This window comes from Vipera berus (genome assembly GCF_964194415.1).
Source record: "Vipera berus genome assembly, chromosome: 1".
NCBI classification, from domain to species: Eukaryota; Metazoa; Chordata; class Lepidosauria; order Squamata; family Viperidae; genus Vipera; species Vipera berus.
The window spans coordinates 113,691,489-113,717,007 of NC_138202.1; the positions used below are offsets into that span (position 1 = coordinate 113,691,489).

The 25,519-nt window shown below is 40.9% G+C and overlaps 1 protein-coding gene across 1 annotated transcript in view; it reads right to left on the reverse strand.

Moving 5' to 3' along the window:
• B4GALNT4 (beta-1,4-N-acetyl-galactosaminyltransferase 4) overlaps window positions 1-25,519 on the reverse strand; it is a gene marked incomplete at both ends in the record, with an annotated part of 245,336 nt that overhangs the window by 95,549 nt on the left and 124,268 nt on the right. Inside the window, one exon of the mRNA XM_081313323.1 lies at window positions 13,692-13,807. Within this exon, the coding sequence (XP_081169449.1) occupies window positions 13,692-13,807 (116 nt within the window). The remainder of the gene's footprint in view (window positions 1-13,691; window positions 13,808-25,519) is intronic.

A 25,519-nucleotide genomic window follows, 5' to 3' on the forward strand; every position in this document is an offset into this window, starting at 1 on the left:
TAGCTTGCGTTGGGGGAGGTTGCGCATGGTTATCCAGGAACTCTGCAGTCCATGGCTCCAATCCTCACATACTGTAACTACAGGGCCCCTGAAGCATCCCACAGGAGCTGCCTTTTTTCTTCCTGTTAACAAGGATGGTGAGGCTGAACACTAATGCTTGGGATCAAGAATTAGAAATTATTTAATTAGTGCAAAATTACAAATCTGGAAAGGAGCAGTGCCTAGTAAATAGTAAGAGCTCTCCAGTTCTGATTTTTATACCAACATACATTTAATGTTTGATAGCGGTTTAAATGACCAGAGGTGTGATTAAATGTCTGTTTCTCCTTCTTAAACTCAATCAACAATGCGTCCTAGGCTTTATTACATTTTGATTTGCAATACTGAATTCTGGAATAATTTTGTCTATTTTTTGCAAGCTTTTCAATGAGTCCAGGGCATCTTTTGCATCAAGTCCAACTAACAATATTTCTGAATAAATTAGGATAGATGGTGGAAGAAGATTCATTTCATGGTGAGGAGATTCTCTATTTCTTGAAAAATTTAATAACTAGTATTTTGTTCTTGAATGTGTGGTCTTTCTTGAGGTTCCCTTCGCGCATTGCTTAGTTCCTTAGTTTGTATAAATGAGAGCCTTTTTGACAATATTTGCATTTTGTATATAGAATAAATATCTTCTACTTTCATGCAGTTGTGAATCTTTTAAATAAAATCTTCCTTCCTTCCTTCCTTCCTTCCTTCCTTCCTTCCTTCCTTCCTTCCTTCCTTCCTTATAAAGCAACTTATATTGACAAATAATGTTAGAATGGAATATATTTTTATACAACAGTGAAACTAATCCATGGGCATATACCATGCAAAATACTTTAAAATAACGTTATTTCTTGTTATAAATATAACAATAAAATGTTAATGATAAGAAGGCTGGATAAAAGGAAATAACAACGATTGCAGTCAATTATAAAAGAGAAGATTGCCAGCAAAACTAAGCATTACTAGTATTGCTACCTCCTTGGGCAGTCTTTTGGCATTGGCAACTTTATCTGTTTTATTTGTTTTGAAAACAGTGAGACCAGCAAAGAAAAAAATACTGTAAGGATAAATATGACAGTTTTTAAAGCATCACAGATGGTAGCACTTCATAACACTCCTGAACACAGAGAGATGGAGACAAACATGAACAAAGCTGAAAGCATACAAAATGTTAATAATGGATGAAAACTATCCATGTTCCTTTCCTCCTTTTACTACTGCTTCCAATCTCTTAAGAGGAATATAGACTGCTTTCCTAAAAGCACAGTGCATTCTAAATGGTTGTTATGAAACCTGGGTGTGGTCCTACAGCAGCAGGGGTTAGGAAAGTCAGTCTAGTTTGTATTTTCATGCTTCAATTTGGGTTGTGAGTATATTTCCTCAGTGTAGCACTAAAGAGCCTAGACTGAGTTTCCTTTACCATCCTACTCTAGATGATTTTCTACTACACAGTCAATTCCTGCTGTTTGAACTGCCATCTTTAATAGCTGCAGTCCTATTCCTATAGATGTTGTTCATTTCTAAGGTAAGGCCAGGCAAAATGTGAGGTCTTCAATAGCCAACAGCCAAAAGAAAATGAATCCGTGCCAAGAGATTTGGCAGATATTGGAAATCCCTAGGAGAGAGAAAATTAATTTTGTAATGAATAAAAAAGCATGAGGCCAGATACTCTGAAAACAGAAGGCTATTATAGGAAGGAACCCAGAAAGGACCAAAATAATCAATTTTAAATTATTTCCTGGAATTTTATCCAGCATAATTGCTTTAAAATTAGCCTTAAATGATCCAGTTACACCTATTTTTCATCTGTTACTTTCCCTTGTGCTGCAATATGTAATCTAATTGGAAAATAAAAAGAAGAGTGTTTTTATATGCATCAAAGTAAGTCAGGAAATGTGTTCGGCAGAATCACAAAATACAGCCTTCTTGAACATATTATCTGTTCAGAAAATGGGTAGGAGATTGCATATTGGAACACTGTCCTGTACAGGAAATTAGCATTTCAGAGGAAAACAGGCTGGGTGAGAGTGAGACACATTTGTTTACTTCATGCAGGGAGATTTAAAAAAAGAAGTCAAGAATGAATGAATAAAAATTCAATGACAACATCCCTACAGACTTCTTTAATAGGAGATGATAGAACCCATGGCCTTTAGGGGCTCTTTTAAACATTTCTATAGAACAGTGACTTTTAGATACTGCAACTTGAATAAAAAGTAAAAACAGAGAACTTGCTGAAGGATCACAGAATTTCTCTCCTGAAGGCATCTGGACCTCTTCTGGGACCTCTAGAACTGCTGCTTAGGCTACCTTAAAGGAAGAAAGGCTGCTGAGATTTAAATGTCTGTTTGTGCCTTCTTTTCATCCCTGATTACTTCAAAGATGGTTGCTAGGGTCACTAAATAGCTTTACGCTTATGATCAGTGTTGTGTTGTGGGTTCTGAAGAGCGGGGAAGACACCAGGCAGGTGAGTACAGAAGAATCCTAGCTTTATTGTAGTGAGACTGGACTGTACTGAGGCTTTGGGGTAACGTTGCACAATATATATAGTCCACATGCTCTGAACAACCAATCAGATTGAACCCATTATTCCCGCCACGTTAACTGCTGCCAGGACTGGAGACGTCCTGTCTGGGTTGCTGGAGAACCATTAGTTCTCCAGCAGCACACGTGATTAAACCCCCAAAAGCTCAGTACATAACACCCCTCCCCCTTTTAAGAACAAATAATATAACCCTTACAAGTTTAAAGAATTCAATTCACTCCCAACTTCCAATATATAAGTGAATGTTTGACCCCATTCAAGGTAGTAGATTCATAACGCGACCTTCTCGGACATGTTATGCACAACTGCATGCAATGAGACTAATGACAGTTCTGCTGTTCTGCCAGTAGTGTTACAGTACCTAACAGTACCTTATGATAGCTACAAAGAAATTAAAGAACGTCTCGATGAAAAGACTCGCCCTCTGTTAATCCCTTTTCAGTATGCAATGCATCACAACTCTTGTGTTGATTAACAAAAGAATCAAAAAAATATCTTAAATGAGCAGGCATGCCTAAGAACTGGTGATCATTTTACACAATACATTGTCCTTCATTTAACAACATAGTCTGTAAGGTATGCAGGTGGTTTGTGTGGCCGTGAGGAACGCCTTGGGGTTCCAACAACTTTGTGGTCTACCCACTTATCTGGCATGCCATATGAATTCATGTTCTCCTGTGCTGCAGAATCTGAAGACGGAGAACTGCTCTGGCTGGCTTCTCCAGGTTGGCCCACCCCAGAGTCAAGACTTGGAGCCGAGTGAGCACAGCTGTCACTGATGCATGGCTGATCCGACTGATCAGGGGTCCCATGTTGCACCTCAGAGTTGTCTTGGTCCTCCTCGGACTCGAATTCTGCTGTGTGCTGAAAATACTGGTGGTACGGATGAGAGCTAGCTTGTGTGCCAGCTGGAGAACTAAGGGAGGGACTTGTGCCAAAGTTCTCACTCAGTGACCGTTCTGGAAATCTTTTCCTTAACTGGTCAACATGCCGTCTGACCAGTCGCCCTCCCTCCACCCCTACTGTGTAAGATAGGGGTCCAGTTTTGTCAACCACCTGTCCTGGGACCCACAAGTGTCTGGGCCCATAATTTCTGGCCCAGACCAAATCACCAGTCTGTAGCCCCCTCAGGGGTTTGGGTTGAGAAGCATCTGATGCCACTCTGTCTGGATGAAGTCTGTCTATTTTAGTGATGAGTCGTCTACCCCAACGAAGCTCCGCCAGACTTTTACCTGTGGCTGTGCAGGGTGTAGAGTGTTGGCAGAGTAAAAGGTCTGCCAGTCTATGATGCCAATCCCCTGTGATGATGCACTTGAGGACGTCCTTGGTTGTCCTCACCATTCGTTCAGCTTGCCTGTTCAACGATGGGTGGAAAGGTGCAGATGTGGCATGTCTGATTAGGTTCGCTCTGAGGAAAACCTGAAACTCAGCAGCAGTAAATTGAGCCCCATTATCTGAAACCACGACATCAGGTAGCCCATGTGTAGCAAAGAGTTTTCTCAACACCTGGATGGTCCTAGCAGTAGTCATATTAGGAACCGGAATTACTTCCAGCCATTTTGAGTGGCTATCCACTACTACCAAGAAGAGCTGTCCTTGAAAAGGCCCAGCATAGTCAATATGAATCCTGGACCAGGGAGTATGAGTCTCCTCCCAACTATGGACAGGTGCTTGGGGCATTTCAGGCCTTGAACTTTGGCAGATATAACACCCGTGTACTTGCTCCTCAACAGCCTTATCTAAACCTGGCCACCAAAGGTAGCTTCTAGCTAATGCTTTCATGCGCACTATGTCTGGGTGTCCTTCATGCAAGGACTGTAATACTCTATCTCTTAATACTGAGGGAATAATGACTCTGTTTCCCCAAAGCAAACATCCTTTATGTGCAGACAATTCATGCCTTCTAACAAAGTAACTTTGGAATTCAGGGCCTGGACTTTTCTCTAACCATCCTGTTAATACCCATGACAAAACTCTGCTTAGAATTCTATCTGTGGCCGTTTCTGCAGCAATGTCCCCAGCATGGAGGGGGAACTCAGGCAAATCTTGTATGGATAATATTCTTGCAGCAGGAGCTGAGTTAGGATCTATAAGTGGTAGGGGTAGTCTACTGAGGCCATCTGCATGGCCCATTTCCTTTCCAGGTTTATGAATTAACTTGAGTTTATAAGCAGACAGAAATATAGACCACCTGAGCATCCTTGGGGATAATATGTGGGGGGTTTGTTTATCTGTTGTAAATAATCCCAAAAGGGGTTTGTGATCAGTGTACACAGTGAAATTTCTTCCATATAAATAATCATGATTTTTTTTGACCCCAGCCACTATGGCTAAGGCTTCTTTGTCAATTTGTGCATAATTGTGTTCAGCAGCAGATAAGGTTCTGGAATAGAATGCTATGGGAACTTGTTCCCCATTCTTTTCTATGTGGCTTAAAACTGCCCCCACCCCATAAGGAGATACATCACATGCAAGACATACAGGTTTAGACTCTATGTAATGAGTGACTGTGGATTTTTCTGATAAGAGGGCCTTAAGGTCCTAAAAACTTTTTTCATGTACACTAGTCCATTGCCATACAGCTTTCTTATCAAGTAGCCTGTGGAGGGGCTCTGCTATAGCTGCCTTATGAGGTAGAAATGTGTGATAAAAGTTCAGTAAACCCAAAAATGCGTGTAATTCTGCTTTGTTTTTAGGACTAGGAGCCATTTTGCTGGCCTTTACCTTTGATTCTGCGGGGTGGATTCCACTGGCATCGATACGGAACCCCAAAAATTCTGTTGATGAGACCCCAATACTACATTTATTCTTTTTCAGTTTAAGGCCCGCATCGCGAAGTCTTTGTAAGACAGCCCTGAGCCTATTTGCTAATACTTCTGCGGATTCTCCGGCAATGAGAACATCATCAAAATACGGGCAAACACCTTGAATGCCCTTGAGGGTGCGTTCCATGATCCCTTGGAATATCCCTGGTGCTAAGCTTACACCAAACTGCAACCGTTTGACTTTGAAAGCTCCTCTGTGTGTCACTATTGTTTGGGCCGCTGCTGTGGCCTCGTCTACTGGCAGTTGTTGATACGCCTGCGCTAAATCGAGCTTAGCGAAAATGGCGCCCCCTTGCAAAAAGGCTAGAATATGGCTGACTATCAGAACCGGGTAGGCATGCTGATTTAAAGCTTTGTTTAGGGTACATTTGTAGTCCGTGCAAATGCAAACCTCTCTGTTTGGTTTAAGTGGGGTGACGATAGGGGTCTCCCACTCTCCCCTTCAACAGGCTGTAATACCCCTTGCTCTACTAATTTATCAATTTCTGAATTGATTTTATGTTTTAATGCAAAAGGAACTCTGTGCGGTTTGACTCTGATTGGTATTACACTGGGGTCTAATTTAAATGAAATAGGTGGGCTGGTATAAGTTCCTAGTTTAGAATCGAACACATCTGCGTATTCTTCACAGACAGCTCTGAGGTCAGTATTCTGCGTTCGGTTGATGCCTGTTATCTGAATTCCTAAAACCTCAAACCAGTCAAGTCCTATAAGACTTGTTCTCTGACCCTCTACTACTACAACATCCAGGTGCCCTGAAAATGCTTTAAATTTTACTGATATGGTGGCCTCCCCCTTAATTTTAACTTGGGCATTCTGAAAGTCAGTTAAGATAATGCTCAAGGGCTTCAATTTAACCCAGTGATTGCTGCGTTTACAGACATATTTGAATGTCTCATGTGAAATGATTGAGACTGCTGAACCGGAGTCCAATTCCATTTTGCATGGAATGCCTTGCAGTTCAATGGAGAGCTTAAATTTAGATTTAAGGGGTCAACGAGCCCCTGTGCGGCAAATACTTCTCCGGCTTTTGAAAAAACCCACACTGGTTGGACCCTGGGCCCCGGTACCTCTCCTTGCCAGTTCCCCCGACTGATGCTTGGGTTGTCTGTCTCTCTGGCGAGCCCGGCATACGACCGCGATATGTCCAGTCCTCCCACAGGCCCTGCACGTGGCCATACAGAATCTGCAGTTTGCGCAGGAATGGTTGCCTCCGCACCCCATACATCTAGAGAAGAGAACTGCCTTGTGTTTTCTTTTTGTTCATTTCTGCGTTCTTGTGCGCCCAGCTGTTCTGTAGCTTGTCTATCTCCGTCTCTTCTTCCACTGCTGGTTCGCTGCCAAATTTAGCGACCTCGTGGTGAACGGTTTTTTCGGCCTTGATAGGTTTGGCGGTTTGCACTACTTACACGGCTCCTCCAGCTGCTTCGTCGGCCATTATTTCGTCTTGTGCCTCCAAGAATGTTAAATTGGGTCTGGCGAATAGTCTCTGTTGGAGGGCTTTGTCTCTGAGGCCGCAAACGAGCCGATCCCTCAGGCGTTCTTCAAGGTTTGAGAATTTGCAAAGAGGCATGGGCTGGCACAGGCCCGCGATGTATTCTGTTGCCGATTCTCCTGGATGTTGTACCCTCTGGTCAAACTTGAATCTCCACGCCATTTCTGACATTTTTGGCTTAAAATGTCCTTAAGTTTTTGTTTGAGGTCGGCAAATGATACTGCTTCGATTGGCGTGGGGGCAAACAGGTTTTCTGCGAGGTCGAACATTGCTGGCCCACAGACGCTGTTCTGTACCAGCCTGCTACCAGCCCTGCAGAAAAGGCAGGGACAACCCCTTTTACAAGAAGGCAAGAGGCTGGAATTACGCCTGCCAAATTTAATGATACAAAAACAAATAGAACAAGACACGAACCAAGAAACAGGAGCTTTTCAAGCGGTTGCCTTCAGCAAACCAGCCCTCCCATGCATTCCCCCTTTTATACAGTTCAGGGCGTGGCTTCTCTCTGCCTCCTTCCGAGGAGCCCCATTGCCTTCCTCTGTTTACTCCTGATTGACTGCCTCCTGCGTCGGGCGTCCTTGAACAGGGCCAGCTGTGGGTCATCTTCATCCACGCTGTCAGGCTCACACAGCTGGGTCTGCGTCGTGACCAGGTGAGAGGGGCCTGGCTGAGGGCTCTCATCAAGCTGTCCAACCCCCTCAGCAAGCTCTTCAACACCCCCCTCCTCCTCCTCCTCTGAGTCGTCCGACCCAACTGCCGAACCCACAGGCTGACCCTGAATCACAACAGACGCATAGCAGCGTTGCAGCTTTGAGCCCATCTTCAGCGATCTGATTTGCCCTTAAGTAATTCTCGACTTGAGAAAGATATGACGGCCATTCTTCTGGGTGGCGAATATCGAACTCCCTTAATTTGCTGACCTTTGGCATCTTGACTAATTCCTGCATTTCTGATCCTGCTTCTTGAGCTCAGACGGGTAATTCTGAGCAAATGGCCACTAACGTAGTTTGCTAGCCAGCTGAGGGAGAGGGGGGGTATGTAAAGGGCACGTAAAGCCGACCCCTCATGAGTTCAGCTCTTTAAGGTGAAACAGGATCCCACCTTCGTTGCCACTGTTGTGTTGTGGGTTCTGAAGAGCAGGGAAGACGCCAGGCAGGTGAGTACAGAAGAATCATAGCTTTATTGTAGTGAGACTGGACTGTACTGAGGCTTTGGGGTAATGTTGCACAATATATATGGTCCACATGCTCTGAACAACCAATCAGATTGAACCCATTATTCCCACCACGTTAACTGCTGCCAGGACTGGAGACGTCCTGTCTGGGTTGCTGGAGAACCGTTAGTTCTCCAGCAGCACATGTGATTAAACCCCCAAAAGCTCAGTATATAACAATCAGAATGGAAGGAAGGCAAGTCTAAGAACCAACTTTTCATTATTTTTGTTAAGAAATTTATACACAGTAAAAGTCAGATCTGAAGGGGAAAAAATAGAAAATAAAAAAGAAGAAAAAAGAAAAAGCTCCAAGAAAATAAAATAAAGGAAATAAACTAATGAATTATAATGACTTCCAACCTTCCCTTCAACAGATATTAGCAAAAGCTTTGTCTCCCTTCCCTCTTAACTATTATTCCAGAAATCCCGTCAATCCCTAATTTAATTTTCATCTTTTCAATCATTAATTCCATAAATTATCATTTCATTTTTATTTCAGGGGAAAAAAACATACAAGTTTCCAACCCTTTAAAAAAGCACTCGTCTTTTTCTCCTTGACAAATAGATTAGTTTTGTCATTTCAGCCAATTCTGCCCTTTTTACAATTCATTCCTCCATTGTGGGAATTTCGGTACTCTATCGACCTAGCCCATAATTTAATCTTGTGACTGACCAACTTTTTAACTAATATCTTGGCTGCCATGATTCTGAATCCAGGCTGTGGTCACATTGCAAGATAAATCTGCCAACAATGTTGCATTGCTGCCTGGAATTCAGAAGAGACTGGTGAGGCTCTGCAGTATAACACTGGCAGCTTGAAGGTAAAGAAATATTGTGTGGTCTGTACAAAGACTTGATTCCACAAAATGCTGCTTGGAGTCACTCAAGGGGAGGCCATCGCTGCTTCCAGTGGATGGTTCTTGTATTTCTTGCTCCTCCACACAATGTCATCTCTAGTGCTAGCCTCTATCCTGGGCTGAAGAAAAGCTGCAATACACGGTGAGGTGCTCCCTTAATTCTAAATAGTATCCAAAGGGGGAGCAAAGAAGGTATAAAACTGTTTATTTAAAAAACAAACAAACCACAATCTCTCTGGAGATATCAGCAGGAAGTTCCTTCCTCAGAAAAGCCTCTGACCTCAGATCAAGGGGATAAGCTTATGTATGATGTCTTTGGAATGCCCTTATGTGTCTGTCTTGGTCTGTGTGGATGGGGAGAAAGAGATGGGGGAGTGGGGGCGGGCGTTCAATTTCTATATATTTCCTCTTGTTGATGAACTCTTATTAAGGTGCTTTCTCATTAATCCTGAGTGAGTGTGTGTGTATGTGTGTGTGTGTAATTTTTTTGGATTGCCAACAAATATGAGCTGTCACTACTGTGACCACTGCCTGTGGATGGCCTATATATATCTGCTACTGAAATACATATATTTAGTGAAACAACATTCCAGATTCTTTGAAAAGCCAATGTCATATATAACTTGGCAATTTAATTCAAATATGTATAATTAATTAACTGAGAAATATCTGCATACTTTGGCTTTGGAATATTTGTTCCAGAAAATTTACTATTAGAGATAAACAGGCTTTCAAGAGTTTTGGTTTCTGTTCACAGCTCCGTGGGCAGTCTAGCCAAATATTGTTTCTAAATGAACAATTCATAGTGCTATCAATCAGAAAGATTATGAAGCTAGTCTGATTCTTTTGCAGCAGAAAAATGACTGAAAAAGCACTGGGAAAATGCAGGAACACCATTGGCAAACATGATCTGAACTGGAAACTCTTACAGGCACTGTCCAAGATATTAGATGTAGTATCAGAAAGTCAGCATGCTTAGGCGTACCTCGTTTTAAAGCCATATGCTCCAAAAGTCCCATCCTAACAAGGCAACCAAAATTAAGGACTACAAAAATGGTTAAATCATTAGTAAAATGACAGCAACTATACTTTTTTGGTTTTATTTTTTTTTTCATGCCAACTGCTGCGAGAGACATGCTTCTGCACGTCCTACTATGCCCTTATCTCTAAAGATACGTAATCAACATACTGTTAAATGTTATTGCTCATGTGGGGGACTTAATTAACATTTGTGTCCATGTAACATGGCCAAGTATCATACAATACTCTTCTTTAGCTTATGTTATGTGTTCTGCATTACTTCTCACCCAACTTTGTCAATATGTTCTCTTCTACATGTAGTCCTCGACTTATGACCATAATTGAGCCCAAAAATTTATGTTGTTAAGTGAGACATTTGTTAAGTGAGCTTTGCCTCATTTTACAACCTTTCTTGCCACAATTGCTAAGTGAATCACTGCAGTTGATAAGTTAGTAACCTGGTTGTTAAGTGAATCCGGCTTCCCCATTGACATTGTAAAAGGTGATCACATGACCTTGGGACACAGCAACGGTCATAAATACGAACCAGTTGCCAAGCATCTGAATTTTGATCACATGATCACGGGGATGCTGCAAAGGTCGTAACTGTGAAAAATGGTCGTAAGTCACTTTTTTCAGTGCCATTAACTTTGAACGGTCACTAAATGAACTCTTGTAAGTCGTCCACAAATTGAGGACAACTTGTATTCTGAGGTGCTGATCCCTTTCACATAATCACCACTATCATCGTCACAAGGGAAGTTATCATCGGCAGGCACAGAATCATTTCCCTCCCTTTCAGATCAAGCTCTTTATGTGCCAATTTGCTTACTATTTCTAGCCAGGGTAAAGAACAATTCTGGTAGAGCCAAAGCTTTATCACAAAGCAATATGCTAACAGGAGCTTTAATGGAGTCCTTGGTGCTCCTCTATACTTAGCTGTTTGCTTACAGACATCCCATTAGTTAGTGAATGAAACGTCTGCAACAGTGGTGGGATTCAAATATGCGAACAACCGGTTCTCTGTGTGGATGCTAGTTCCGGAAATCCATTCTTGGCCTGGGCAACAAAAAATTAGCTACCGGTTCTGCCAAAGTGGTGCGAACCGGCTGAATCCCACCACTGGTCCGCAAGCAAACAACCAAGCACAGACAGTACTACAGTTCAACCCTGAACTACAGATATTCTCTTCTACAGGAGTGTTAATATCTTCTCTTAACCAGCCTTATGAGACAGCTTAACAAGGTAGCTCTGCAACTTCAGCAGACAAAAGCCCTGCTAATTTTTCCTTCAGCTATTAAGTGCCAGCTGCCAAGCCCAGTAAATTGCTGCTTAAAAAATAATCCCCCGCAGCCAAAAAATAAATAAATAATAATAATAAAAAAAATCTCCAGTATGTTATAGTCTGGATCTCTTTCATTCACAAAGATATTTCTTAAGGGATGTTGATGTCCCAATTACTTTAACTCCAGTTTTAAAAATTGTCACAGAACTTGACCTCAGCAACCAACCTTCTTCCCCACCCTTTGCAAGAGCCACAAACCATTATTAGAGAAAATTTCCCAGGGGGGGAAAACACGGAAAATGTTAATATTGGAGGTCAGGAACAAATCTGTACAGATTATTAATATTAATTATTAATCATGCTGGACTACATTAAGTTAAATGCAACAGTCCGAAATATCCTTCTAAACCACTATTAACCAGGACAAAAATCTAGCCAACTGTCTAAGCCAGGTGTTACTGACTTTCAGACAATATATCAATACCTCGGTAAAACCAAGTCATGCTTGTATTTCAGTCCTCACTGACTGTGTAATATTTCAGGGGTCTGTAATTGCATCGGACAGCTTGACAGTAGTGCTAATAACCCCTGCCCTTCTTAACATCCTAGAGAATAAAGTCTTCCTTCAACCACACCGGCTTCACAGAGTACAGTAATACAATTTCTCACTGTTTTCTCATTATTTTTAAAGACATGGTTAGGCTTTTTGTGTGTGCCTTCCAGTCAGTCTTGCCTCCTGACAACTGCCTGGGCAAGTCCCTACATTTTTCTTGGCAAGATTTTTGGAAATGCTTTGCCACTGCCTCCTTCCTAGAGCTGAGACAGAATGACTGGCCCAAAGTCACCCAAACTGCACCAAAGGCAGGACTAGGACCCCTGTCTCCCAGTTTCTTGCCTGGTGCCGTTAACCACGTCATCAAACTGGCTCTCTTATATACTGTACTAAGCCATGAGGTGAGAATCCAGAAACTATGGCTTTTAAAAAATAGTTTATTGGTCACAACAGAAACACACAGGATGCTGATTTCACATATTACTAGAATAAGGTGGTTGGTAAGATTGAATATTCTATAACTGTATATAAATGATATGTACATAAAGTGTATACAGGTAAAGGTAAAGGTTCCCCTGCACATGCGTGCTAGTCGTTTCCGACTCTAGGGGCCGGTGCTCATCTCCACTTTAAAGCCAAAGAGCCAGCCAGCATTTGTCCGAGGACGTCTCCGTGGTCATGTGGCCGGCATGACTAGACACCAAAGGCGCACAGAACGCTGTTACCTTCCCACCGTAGTGGTCCCTATTTTTCTACTTGCATTTTTACGTGCTTTCGAACTGCTAGGTTGGCAGAAGCTGGAACGAGTAACAGGTGCTCACTCTGCTACGCGGCACTCGGGATTGGACCCGCCAAACTGCCAACCATCTGATCGACAAGCTCAGTGTCCTAACCCACTGAGCCACCGCGTCCCTTACACACAAAGTGTATATATGTATATAAAAGACAAAAATGATGTAAGACAAGAAGGATTGTCAGACCGTTAACACCTTGTCCAAAGTTTTAAATAATAAAATTTGCAATAAAAAAATAGTTTATTGCTTAGCATAGAAAATTGATTTGGCCACTGTATCTTGTTCAACAAGCTGTTACCAAAACAAATAATAGTTTATAATGATATATGAATTTAGTCAGTCTGAGGTTGGAAAGTGTCTTTGATTTTTCTTTAGTTGTAGAGAAAATCAGAGTCCAAAGCACTGCACCTACAGAAGGTGAGGAAGAGTTTTGGTCTCCAAGCTTGGGGGAAGGTTAGACTGTTCTTTGCACCAAGAACTTTTGAAGCAGGTAACGACAGGCGCTAATCTTCTGTTTGTACCTAAACTCAGACATGGAGGAGAGATGGAGCACCATCCATCTACTTATACATAACTTCAGAGAAACAGAGAAACTCTAGAAATGAGAGACCAATGACTCATCCAGAATGAACTCACAATTCCTGTTAGCAAAAGTCCATCATGTTTGGGGATAGAGGGAGCTGGAGTATACCATCCCCCTTTTTCGGGGTATTTAGCAATCGTTTTTTCCCCCAGACAATTTTTCGCTAACCCAAAGTGATCCCCTGTGGATTCCAAGTAGTTGATCTAGACACCATTAACATATGTTCCTGTTTAATACTGATATAGTCTTCCTAGTAGTGGCACTGCTGGCTTTCTAACTGATGTCTACATCATGCTCATACCTCAAAACACTTCCTTATAGGTATCCCTCCCCTTCCCCAAGCATACTGGAATCGGGAAGAATCACTTCCCTACAGTATTTTCCTACTATTCTAGCAATCTACTTCCCAAACAAACATTATTAGAAATCTTTATTTTTCAATAAGCAACAAAGAGAAAAAGCCCAAAGCCAGCCACAAATTAAGTTACCATCTGCTCTTCCTCCTGGCTCTCGCTGGAGTCCTCAGCCTTCCTGTGAGGAGAGGGCACATGGGCCCCAGCTGCTTGCTTGCCAGGGCCTGTCTCTTCTCCCAGTCGCTCACCATCTGCAAAAGAAAAAGCAGATGCATTGCAAGCCATGAGAAGACAGCGCACAGAGACAAGGCCTGCACCAACCCTCTCCCTATCTGATGCCAATCTTCCACCTCCAGTGTGAGTGAATACAGGAATTAATCCATTATTGAGCACGCTGCCCATATGATTATTGTCATTTTTATGTATCGCTGTATGTTTTATGTTTCTAATAGCAGAATGCTAGCCACTTGGAATAGCACAGAATACAAATGCCTGCAAATAAATAAATACATACGGTATGTTATCCTTTCTGAAATTAGCCTGCAAAAAACAATAAACCCTGCAAAGGTTACAGTGACAACAATCACAAACTAATAGTTCTTCAAAAAGCCCCTGGATGCTTTGGGTCACTCTCTCAGTCTACTCTGGATCCTTTCCAGATTGTGAGTTCATAATGCAATAAATGTGCTACTATTCATCTTGTATTTGAAATCAAAATGCATTGTCCCTCAAACTAATGCTTTTGTAATGTTGTTCAATACTCCAGCTAGATATTTTGTTACTGTTAACTTATTCTTTTTTCCTCATTTTGGCTTTTTTTTTGCTGTTACAGTTATTTCTCTTTTTTCCCCCCCACTGTCCAGGAACTTAAGGCAGCATATACTGGAATGTCACCACATTTTATCCCCACAATAAATAATCCTGTGAAATAGGCTTGGATTCAGAGAGAATCACTCACCCAAAGTCACCCAATGAGATTTCATGGTAAGTGTGGATCTTTGGATCTCCAACACTTTAAGCACTATATGCCAACTATCTCCCCGGTTTCTTCCAGATTGCTTTCTGTTGTTTAGAATTGAAACTTGAAAGCAAACAGAAAATGAGGCTATACAATTCTTCACTGTAATGCACCATGTTTCTATAAAGTTTTTTTCCCCCAAGAGCTTTAAAAATTGTTTGAAGAGAATTTACTTTCTCTCACCCAACCACTAAATTTTGTCTCTTCCATCTTATAAAAAGAAAAGCAGGACACAATCTCTGGTGACAAAGCTTATAAATTATTGTGTGGGGGAGAAATATTGGGTGATTAGTACTTGAAATAGGTTAGTGTTTGTGCAGTGTTTTTTTTTATTGAAAAGTTTTACAAAAACAAAGTTTTACCCCCAAATGCCCCCCACCCCAAAACCCCCCACTTCCCCCCCCACTTCCCAGAGCTAAATACAGGATTGTAGTTATAATAATCATATTCTAAATAAAAATTATGCAAATATACAATTAACCAAGTTCATAATGTGCTTTAACTCCCCTTTAACATAACTACAATCAAAGTACCAATAACAATATCCCGCTAACATCTACTCATAAGCTAAATGGAACTTTTTAATCCCATATTTGTTCTAAATATAATCTATCCATCTCCTCCAAACTGAAACATATCTTTCCTGTGAATGATCCTTCAAATACACAAAAAATCTTAGACGTCTCTGCAAGATTCAAAACTTTAGACACCCATTCTTCTATAATAAACAAACTATCCTTTTTATATTCAACATCAGATTAGTTTCTTTAACATCACAATCTACAATAATACCCCATTATCCAATAGATTCAAAATAAGACTAACATCCCAAACCTTTTCTATCAAGGTACCTATGCATATTTATAACAAAATTCCTTCATGTATTTTCTATAAGAACCAGTCTGTCTCTCCTATTCAAACCATTTCGCTTCTCGGCCTTTTGGCTAAGATCAAGTGTTTGTGCAGTGTTAACAGGAGAAATTTCCTGCAAAGTGATAACCAAATGATGTGGGGCGAACAGGTAGAAAAAAACCTACACTAATAAAATGTTCATGTCCAAACAAGAAATTCACTTAAGCTAGTTAGGACTGGTATAAGTATTTCTTTTCAATTAAAATTCCTTGAACTCCAAGAATCCACTGAATCTACTGAAGTACCATTGGACATTTATGGAATTTGCTAGTATCCGCCTCAACATTCCCATGTATTACAGGAGTGTTTACAAAAAACGTTACAGCAACAACAGCTTGTTTACTATTACTTTAAATCATTCATATGCAATGATAACATAAAGAAATGCTTGAATTTGTACTCTGCAAACAGAGTACAGATTTAAATAGCTTCTTTGGACTTCTGGCTAAGATAAAGAGAGCAGACAGATTTAGAACAAGCCACACAACCCTTCTCTGAGGATATTGTTTCATCTTGAATTGGGCCAATTAACATTAATATTCTCAACTTCATTCTCTCACACATTTTCATGTACCCTTTAATACAGGATATGAAACCCTGAAACTAACACAGTTGGTGAGATTACAGACACTGCAATTATCAATGAGAAATTACAATACCATCATCTGTTTCATGTAAACACCTGCTACTTACTTAGAGGTAGCTCAATCTTTGGGACTAGACTTTGCCAGTGCAATAACATATGTACATGATGACAGCATATGTGCTAAATAAACACCCCTTCCTTTATAAACTAATCCTCCACCCTCTAGTTTTATTGATTTATTTTGGCATGTAATGAAGATACCTGTAAAATCTGATGAGTTCTTCCCTTGTACAAAGACTTATTACAGAGGTAAGGAACTAGCGTTGCTTGAAATGCTATTGAATCACAAATTCCCAACAAGCTTATTGTCACAATCATAATTCCAAACAACCTTCCCCACTGTCAGTGGTGAAGAATGTTGGGAGTTGAGAAACAGGAACATCTGGAATATCCTAGATTCTCTGGTTTATTGAAATGCGAGTTAAAAATTATGAAAAGGAAATAGGGCTTATCATTTATTTATTTTATTTATTTGATGTACCACTTTTCTGTGGAAAATAAATGTTCAAGAAAACTTAAATGTCAAACAAAACACAGAGAGTTAAAAAAAACAAGTAAATCAAAACACAGATAATAAAATAATTTTTTTTTAATTTTAATTCCATTTATATCCCGCCCTTCTCCGAAGACTCAGGGCGGCTTACAAGCTTAGCAGTAGCCTTCATTCTATGTATATGCCTGCTTATTAGGGCTTTCACACACACCCCAAGCGGCATTATTACAAAGTCAGCTTAATTGCCCCCAACAATCTGGGTCCTCATTTTACCTACCTCGGAAGGATGGAAGGCTGAGTCAACCTTGAGCCTGGTGGGATGTGAACCTGCACTAATTGCAGGCAGCTGGTGTTACTTAAGGAGGCATTAGCCCACTGCTCCACCAATGGCCATCAAATAGTTGTGGCAGATAAGAGCTCCATTATAATCTGCCTTGGCTCTTCTGCAGTAGGAGCGCTCTTCAGTCCTGAGCACCACCCTTGAAAATTACAGTGCAGAAGCTGGAAACAATTCAGAGAAGTATCAAGATAAGGAGGTTGGAATCCAAACTTTGGGGAGGGTTGAAGGAGCAGAACTTATAGCTTGCAAAAGAAAAGATGAAGGGGAGTTATGATAACTGCAACTCTTGTTTTCTGTTCAAGCCAAGGCAGAACAAGAAGTAACAAATTGAATTTTTTTTAAAAAAAAATGCTGGATATTGGGAGGACTCTCCTGGTGGAAGAACTATTAAGCGGTGGAACAAGCTGCCTAGAACAGGGGTAAACAATTCTGCTTGTGGAAGGCATCCAAATAGGGGTGGGATGACCATCTAGGGAATTCCGGTGCACTGGGCAATGGGTTGGACTAGAACTTACCCATAAGCTTCCTTCCAACTCCAACATTCTGGGATTAGCGGCCTGGTTAAATAGATGTCTTTAAAGATTTTTTTAAATGCAAGACAGTCCAGCTCCAGAAAGAATGCACTTCATAGCCCAGAAAGGATTCAGTAGGAGAACCTTACAACAGGATAAAAGAAGTTTCTCAAAGTAGGGACATCTTCAAAAGAGTCTGTTCAACAAGTTCTTCACAGAAGAAACTGTGTCTCAGACAGACCTTAAATGATTTGGGCTTAAAATGTTGGCATCAATATTCTGGACAGATTTAATCTTTGAATCCAATTTCTTATTAATCAGGTGTAATGGATTATGGGAATGACTTTGGTAGGCAAGAGGAAGACCTGCAACCCAGACAATACTCTAATACTGATATAAGAATAGCTCAGTCTGCTGGTGGGAGAAAACTATGGGATGCCTAGTTTTTGGAGTCTCAAGAGAGGAGGGGAGAAATACTTTGAGTCTCGCAACATTTCAATATAACATTACCATAAAGATAGTGTTGATACAAAAACATTGATTTAAAACCAGAAACCTCCTTATTAGGGATTATTAATGATAAACTCAGCAAAGCATCTTTTTACTTACTATTGCATATTTTAACTGCAGCAAGATTGACCTATGCCCAAAAATGGAAAAGAAAGGAAACCCCTACTGAAGAAGAAATAAGAAACAAAGTACTATCCTGCGCTGCAATGGACAGGTTAACTCTAGAGATTAAAAATAAAACTGAAACAGAGTATTATGAAATTTGGAAAAATTTGTACGAATGGTCAGAGATAAGGAGGGACGCTGAGATGACTATTGATTGATTAGTTGATAACGCAAAGACTTCTTACTAGCACCTATATCAGGACACAATTGAAAGATATTTAAGTACAATGTAGATGACCGAAAGATGGTTTACCAGAAAATTTACAGATATTATATGTATATTTTGTCATACTCTGTCCCGTCACGAGTATGTTTTTCTTTTTGTTACATAAGGTAATACTAATAGCAGTGCTGTAGCCAGGGAAGTTGAATCATGTCCACTTTTGTTTTTAAATGTACATTTAATAATTTTTTTCAATAAAAAAAATAGTGTTGATGTTCCTGGTTGTGCTTCTTGCGTGGACTACCTCAAAGAGCTAACACCAGCAGCACATCCATCTTTACTCAGCCTATCATGAAACTTAAGCAATATTTTAGAATACTGACACTTGGAGTTTCATGGTGGACAGCAATAGATTAGGGAGATATCAGCATACTGATAGTGAACCAGTTTAAATCACTAAATGATCATCCTTCTGGTTTCGTGTACATGTCGAACAGCATGGAGACAAGATGGGATTATATGGTACAACACCAGTCAATGGCATAAGTATGAAATATCAGTCCTGACAGGAAGAACATGAACTATCAAGCTCAGGACTGAGATTCTGGAGAAAAAGCTTCAGGTATGCAGCCTCAGGAAAAATCACATGAGGACAATTAAACACAAGCAACATCTGAGCAACTCAAAGAGTCAGAGGAGGAGGATGTAAGACCTTTCAGCTCACACACACAGTGAGTAGAGGGGAGAGCAGAATAGAGGTCTATTAGACTTCTCACCAAGTAAAGAAGTAAATATTTCTATTTTTGACAGCTGGTTGAGGTCTATAAAAGAATCTACTCTGCCTCTGTTCTCCTTGCTAGAAACAATGTCTGACCTCTAGCTTGTGCATGATATTTGTGTGTGGATTCTGCTTCTTGGATCACTAACTTTTATTTGATCTGGCTCTAAAACCTTGGACTGAACTGACCTTCGCCTTCATTTGTGACCTGGACAATTCTTCAGCATGCTCCCATTTTCAAAGCAAGCCTTGCAGGCAAGCCTCAGCTTTGTTTACATCACTTGTTTCACTGAAATATCTTCAGCTCATAACCATCCAAGATTCTGTGTTAATGTATGGCTGAAGCCTGCAGCAGGATAGGTTTGGCCTTCCAGATATTCTAGAACAATTATCATGATTCATGATACCAAAAATTGTTCAGCAGCCCAGAAGAACTAGTATATATATTCAATTCAATTCCCAACATAGACAAGCCTATAATGTTGCTCTGTTTTCTATGGATGTGATGGAGGCAAAGAAAGAGATTCATTTCTGTAAGCACTGTGCATTTATTTATTACATTTGTATGCTACCCATCTCAACATTGAACAACTCTTGGTGACTTCTTGTTATTCTTGATTCATCCTACAATTTCTTCTGTTCTGTTTTCATATCTGCATCATTCCTCTCAGCTTCTTTATAAACCAAGGCATTAATTTGGCAATAGGGCACTTAAGAATACTAGGCAAGCCCTAAATTTTCAACCTTTTCACCCATTGTACCATTTTTAGGATATGGCAACATGCGAGTACCACCAGTCGCCTAGCAAGGTGTCAAAAACCTGATGACCAAAAAAAAAAAGGAAAAAAGTGATAAAGTACAGGTAGTCCTTGACTTACAACAGTTTGCTTAGTGACTGTTTGAAGCTACAATGTCACTGAAAAAAGTGCCCCCCAAGCCACAGCCGAGCAAAACACCTGCCTGCCTGCCTGGCGGTGCTCTTCCTCCTGTCCGAGGTTTTCATGGTTGTGAGCATTTCTGTTGAGGATTGGCAGCGGGGGTGGGGTAGGGGTGGTGTTTGGTTTTTATTCCCCCCGTCTGCTGGGTGGTTGCAACAGGTTTTGGTCACTTCACATGACCCTGGGACACTGTGGCCATCATAAATATGAATCAGTTGCCAAGCATCTGAATGTAAATCACAAGACCCTGGAAATGCTGCAACATTCCAGCTGATCGACGCTTCTTCTGGGCTCACAAGCGCCAGGATCAGCACTGAGCTCCAGCTGGAGCCTGGCGCTGATCCTGGCACTTCCACTGAGCCCTGACAGCCCCAAAGAAGCACTGATCAGCTGGAAAGAGGCACTGATCCTGGCGCTTCTGCTGAGCCCTGACAGCCCTGCAGCTCCAGCCATCTCTCACTCAGGCTTGTGCGGTGCTGCCACCGGTTCAGCCCATTCCTCCCCTCTGTTACCACTTTTCTAGGATGAGCGCACAACAACTGCCAGGTGCCAATGTACCGCAGGTGGTACCCGTATCATTGGTTGAAAAGCCCTGGTCTATCTATCCTACAGATCAGCTAGATTAATGGCATCTTTGAGAGATGAAAAGGAAACTTTTCAAGCAAATTTAGGAAACCATTTGGCTCCAGATCCAAATGTTAAGTCTCTCATCCATCTTGCAAACGTTTGTACCAGCCTCTAGTCATCTGTCCATAACTATACAATACTTGCTGGTTTGGGAAGCACAGACTATGAACACATTAGTGCAGCTGCTGCCTAACCCTGTCCAGGCTAGGACAACGAATACTCAAAATTGGCAGTGTATTTGATGGAGCATTTCATCACTCAGAAGGAATCCTCCTACAACTTTAGTCTAAGAATAAGCTGGCCAGGAGAGCTAGGAAAGATCATAAGTTTTTCCTATCCTGGTATATCAGGCATTTGCTTGCTTATTGATTACTTTTAACTTTGTTTAGTTATAAGGATTCCTGTTATATTGTTTTTGTAAATTGGTTAACTACCCAGAGGTATACAGTATATTTAAGATACATGTCCACATAAAATTTTAAAATATATATTCACAGCTTCTGGAGGCAGGTTGTTCCACTGATTAATTCTTCTAACTGTCAGGAAATTTCTCCTTAGTTCTGGGTTGCTTCTCTCTTTGGGTAATTTACATCCATTGCTTCTTGTCCTGCCTTCAGGCGCTTTGGAGAATAGCTTGGCTCCCTCTTCTTTGTGGCAACACTTGAGATACTGGAACACTGCTATCATGTCACCCCTTGTCCTTCTCTTTATTAGACTAGACATTCCCAATTCCAGCAGCCGTTCCTTTATATGTTTTAGCCTCCAGTCCCCTGATCATCTTTGTTGCTCTTCTCTGCACTCTTTCTAGAGTCTCAACATCTTTTTTTTACATTGTGGTGATCAAAACTGGATGCAGTATTCCAAGTGTGGCCTTACCAAAGCATTGTAAAGTGGTATTAACACTTCATGTGATCTTGATTCTATCCCTCTGTTAATGCAGCCTAGCACTGTGTTGGCTTTTTTGGCAGCTGCAGCACACTGCTGGCTCATAGTTAAGTGATTGTCCTCCAGGACTCCAAGATCCCTGTCACAGTTGCTACTATTGAGCAAGGTAACACCTATACTATACCTGTGCATTTGTTTTTTCTTGCCTAAATGTAGAACCTTACTGTTTTTACCATTGAATTTCATTTTATTAGATAGCGCCCAATGTTCGAGTCTGTCGAGATCCTTCTGTATCTTAAGCCTATCTTCTGGAGTGTTGACTATTCTTGCCAGCTTAATGTCATCTGCAAATTTGATGAGTTCCCCATCTATCCCCTCATCCAAATCATTGATGAAGATGTTGAAGAGCACTGGGGCACGCCACTGTACACTTCCCTCCATGTAGATGCAGTTCCATTGAGGACCACACGCTGAGTACGACCGGTCAGCCAGCGACAAATCCATCTGATGGTGATGCTGTCTAACCCACATTTTTCTATCATATCAAGTAGTAGGTTGTCAAATGTCTTACTGAAATCCAAATAAATTGTATCCACAGCATTCCTCTGATCCACTAATTTTGTCACCTGTCAAAGAATGCAATAAGATTTGTCTGGCATGATCTGTTTTTGACAAACCCATGTTGGCTTTTGTTAATGACTTTGTTTACCTCTAGGTCAGACATGTCAAACTCACATGACGTCGTGCAACGTATTGGGACAGTTTTGCCATTGCCGGCAATGGGGTGGGTACGGCTTCTGGATGATGCATCCAGCCCGCGGGCCAGCAGTTTGACACCCCTGCTCTAGGTGTTCACTGATTCGTTGCTTGATTATCTTTTCCAAGATCTTCCCAGGTAGTGAGGTCAGGCTGATAGGTCTATAGTTTCCTGGATCCATTTTTCCCCCCTTTTTTGAAGATGGGAACTACATCAGCTCTTTTCCAGTCCTCTGGTAGTTCCCTAGTACTCCAGGATCTTTGAAAGTTCCGTGGTTCTGAGATCACATATGCCAGTTCCTTCAGAACCTTGGGGTGTAATCCATCTGGTCTTTTGAACTCATTTAGGGTGGACAGGTGCTCACTTACCATTTTCTTCCCTATCTTGTGTTTCTAATCTGTTTTTTACGGTACGGTTTTTGATAGGTTGGACCGTTTTTTTCCTTTGTGTAAAGATGGATGCAAAAAACGAGTTGAGCAGTTCTGCTTTCTCCCATATATATAAAGTATAAAGTGTATATATAAAGTATATACGTGTGTGCGTGTGTGTGTCTACATACACACACAGACACACATATGTATATACTTTTTTTCTTCATCTTCCAGATTAGTTTTTTATGACTCCTCCCAGGCCTTTCTGAATCAGTGGCGTAATATCAATTCCTGAAACTGGGTTTGAACCCCATAGAATGAGATCTGGCTGCGTACATCTGATGATTTCTAATAAGAGTGGAACCAATCATGTGCCACCTGCTGGTGGTGAATGTAATTGAAAACACCACTCTGGTTCCTTAAAACAGAGCAAAAGAGAAATCCCCTTGTTCCCCAAGAAGAGGTAGAAATCTTGTAAAACCTTGTACAGAGTCGGGGACATAGTGTAACATCTGTATACCTCTGTCCATGATTGCTTAAGGAAATGTGGATAATACAGTGTATACCCTTCCAATAGAGTCAGCATAATGCTAGATTCCGGGTGCAGAGAGGAAGACAAAGCAAATACATTCTTCAGAGGCTGGTGAGAGCCAACCCCAAAGGGTTGCCCTAGCCCTGGTCTCAATAACCCTCATCTCACAGACAGTTGGGCTTGCCCTGATTTTGGGGAAATGGCAGAGGTTCTGTAAACATCTTCTACTGTTCTTACTGTGATGCTGAGCTGCGTGCCTTGTCTCATCCACCCATTTTTTAATTACACATAACACAGAGTAAGAATTAGGATAATTCTGTGGAACCAGCTCCCCCCTGAGCTTCGGATGGCCCAAGATCTCCAGTCCTTTCGCTGCGGCCTCAAAACACTCCTTTTCCACCTGGCTGACCTGGAATGACAGGGATTTTAATTATGTTTACAATTTTAACTCTAATCTTTAATTTATTTCAATTTTTAATTTTAATTTACTGTACAGAGACCTTTAATTTTTGTTGTTATTAGCCGCCCTGAGTCCCTCGGGAGATAGGGCGGGATATAAGTCCCATTAATAAATAATAAATAAATAAATAAATAAATAAATAAATAAATAAATAAGTCCCAGCCAGTGCATTAATAAGTACTTTCTTAAACACACGGGCAGGTGCTCAGTGACGCCATTCAGCTGGTAACACCAAGGAGCTTGGCATTCTTGGGCAACCCCTGGCCTTTCTAACTGCTGCCAGCCAACGCTTTCTGAAACTGGCCATGCTCTGAATGACTCTTCCTTAAGATTAGGCGTTTCTTTAGTCTTCAAGGAACTCAATTCCGGAATGGGCAAGAAGTACAAATGACTGAAAAACATGAGTACCATGGAGGATTAGCTCTTGCTTGGGAAGAAGTCATTTGCTTGCCAAAATTAAATCATTTTTTGTAACATCTAAACAAGGTGCCTCTTTCTTTCCTTCCCTGTGCAGTTACTTTCTCTCTGCAGTGTCACCTCCATCCAATTTGGTTTTCCCCTATTTCCCACCCACCCATCCCCTGTTTGCAGCTATCCTTTCTTCCAGTCTATTTTTATCTTTCATTTAGGTGGTTTCTGCTAGAAGGGTGGAGAACAAAAATGTGTTTGTAGTTTTTTCAATGTACATTTTTTTTTAAAAAAGGCAATTCATTTTAATAAATATATATTTAATCTGCCCTTGCTCTTTTTTACAAAATAGCTTCTGGCAGATTTGTGTGTGTGTGTGTGTGTGTGTGTGTGTGTGTGCGCGTGCGCACGCGTGCATCTCATGTACAATACAGGCAATCCTTGACTTACAACCACAAATGAGCCCAGAATTTTTGTTGCTAAGTGAGAAATTTGTTAAGTGAGTTTTAAAAATGTGACTTTTCTTGCCCCGTTTGTTAAGTGAATCACTGCAGTTGTTAAGTTAGTAACACAGTTGTTAAGTGAATCTGGCTTTCCCATTGACTTTGCTTGTCAAGAAGGTTGCAAAATGGAATCACATGACCCCGGAACACTGCAACCATCATAAATATGAACCAGTTGTCAAGCATCTGAATGTAGATCATGTGACCATGGGGATGCTGCAACGGTCATAAGTATGAAAAATGGTCATAAGTCACTTTTTCAGTGTCATTGTAACTTCAAATGGTCACTAAATGAACTGTTGTAAGTCAAGGATTACCCGTATGTGCAGACACAGGGAGAGAGAGAAGGCCAGGATTGGTTTCAGCTGGTACAGACAACCTTAAGTTGACAAGGTAAGGAAACTGGGCACACAATTTATGTTTATGCTTATCTTAACCTTTCCTGTTTATGCTTCTACGTTTTGGAAGGTCATCTTAGATTCATGTTTTCCCTTTTGCATAAATATAGCCTCTTATTTGCCTTGCACAGAACTGAAGGATATGATATCAGTTATGTTCTATACAAGTATTGTATCTGAAGTAAAAAGAATTCTGCTGAAAGGATTGGGATATAGGCTATTATCCTATGCTACTAAGAAGGCAAAAATAGTTTTGTTTTTTTTGAAAGATTTTTTTTCCAAAGAGAGGCTATATCTTTTTAAATCCCAAAGTACTATTTAGAATGATAGCTAAGGTTAGTATATATTCCTTCCCCCCCCACCTTTTGTTTCTATTTAGTCTTTCCAACCTACTTAATAACCACTCTTTTTCAGGCAATTACTAATGCTCAAATACTGAGGCAAATTCAAAAAATTGTACCAAACAACTTGAAGTATTTTATCGATGAGAGGGAGAGAAAAACAGCAAACAGGCAATTTATAGATGAATTCAAAGTTGTGTGACTCA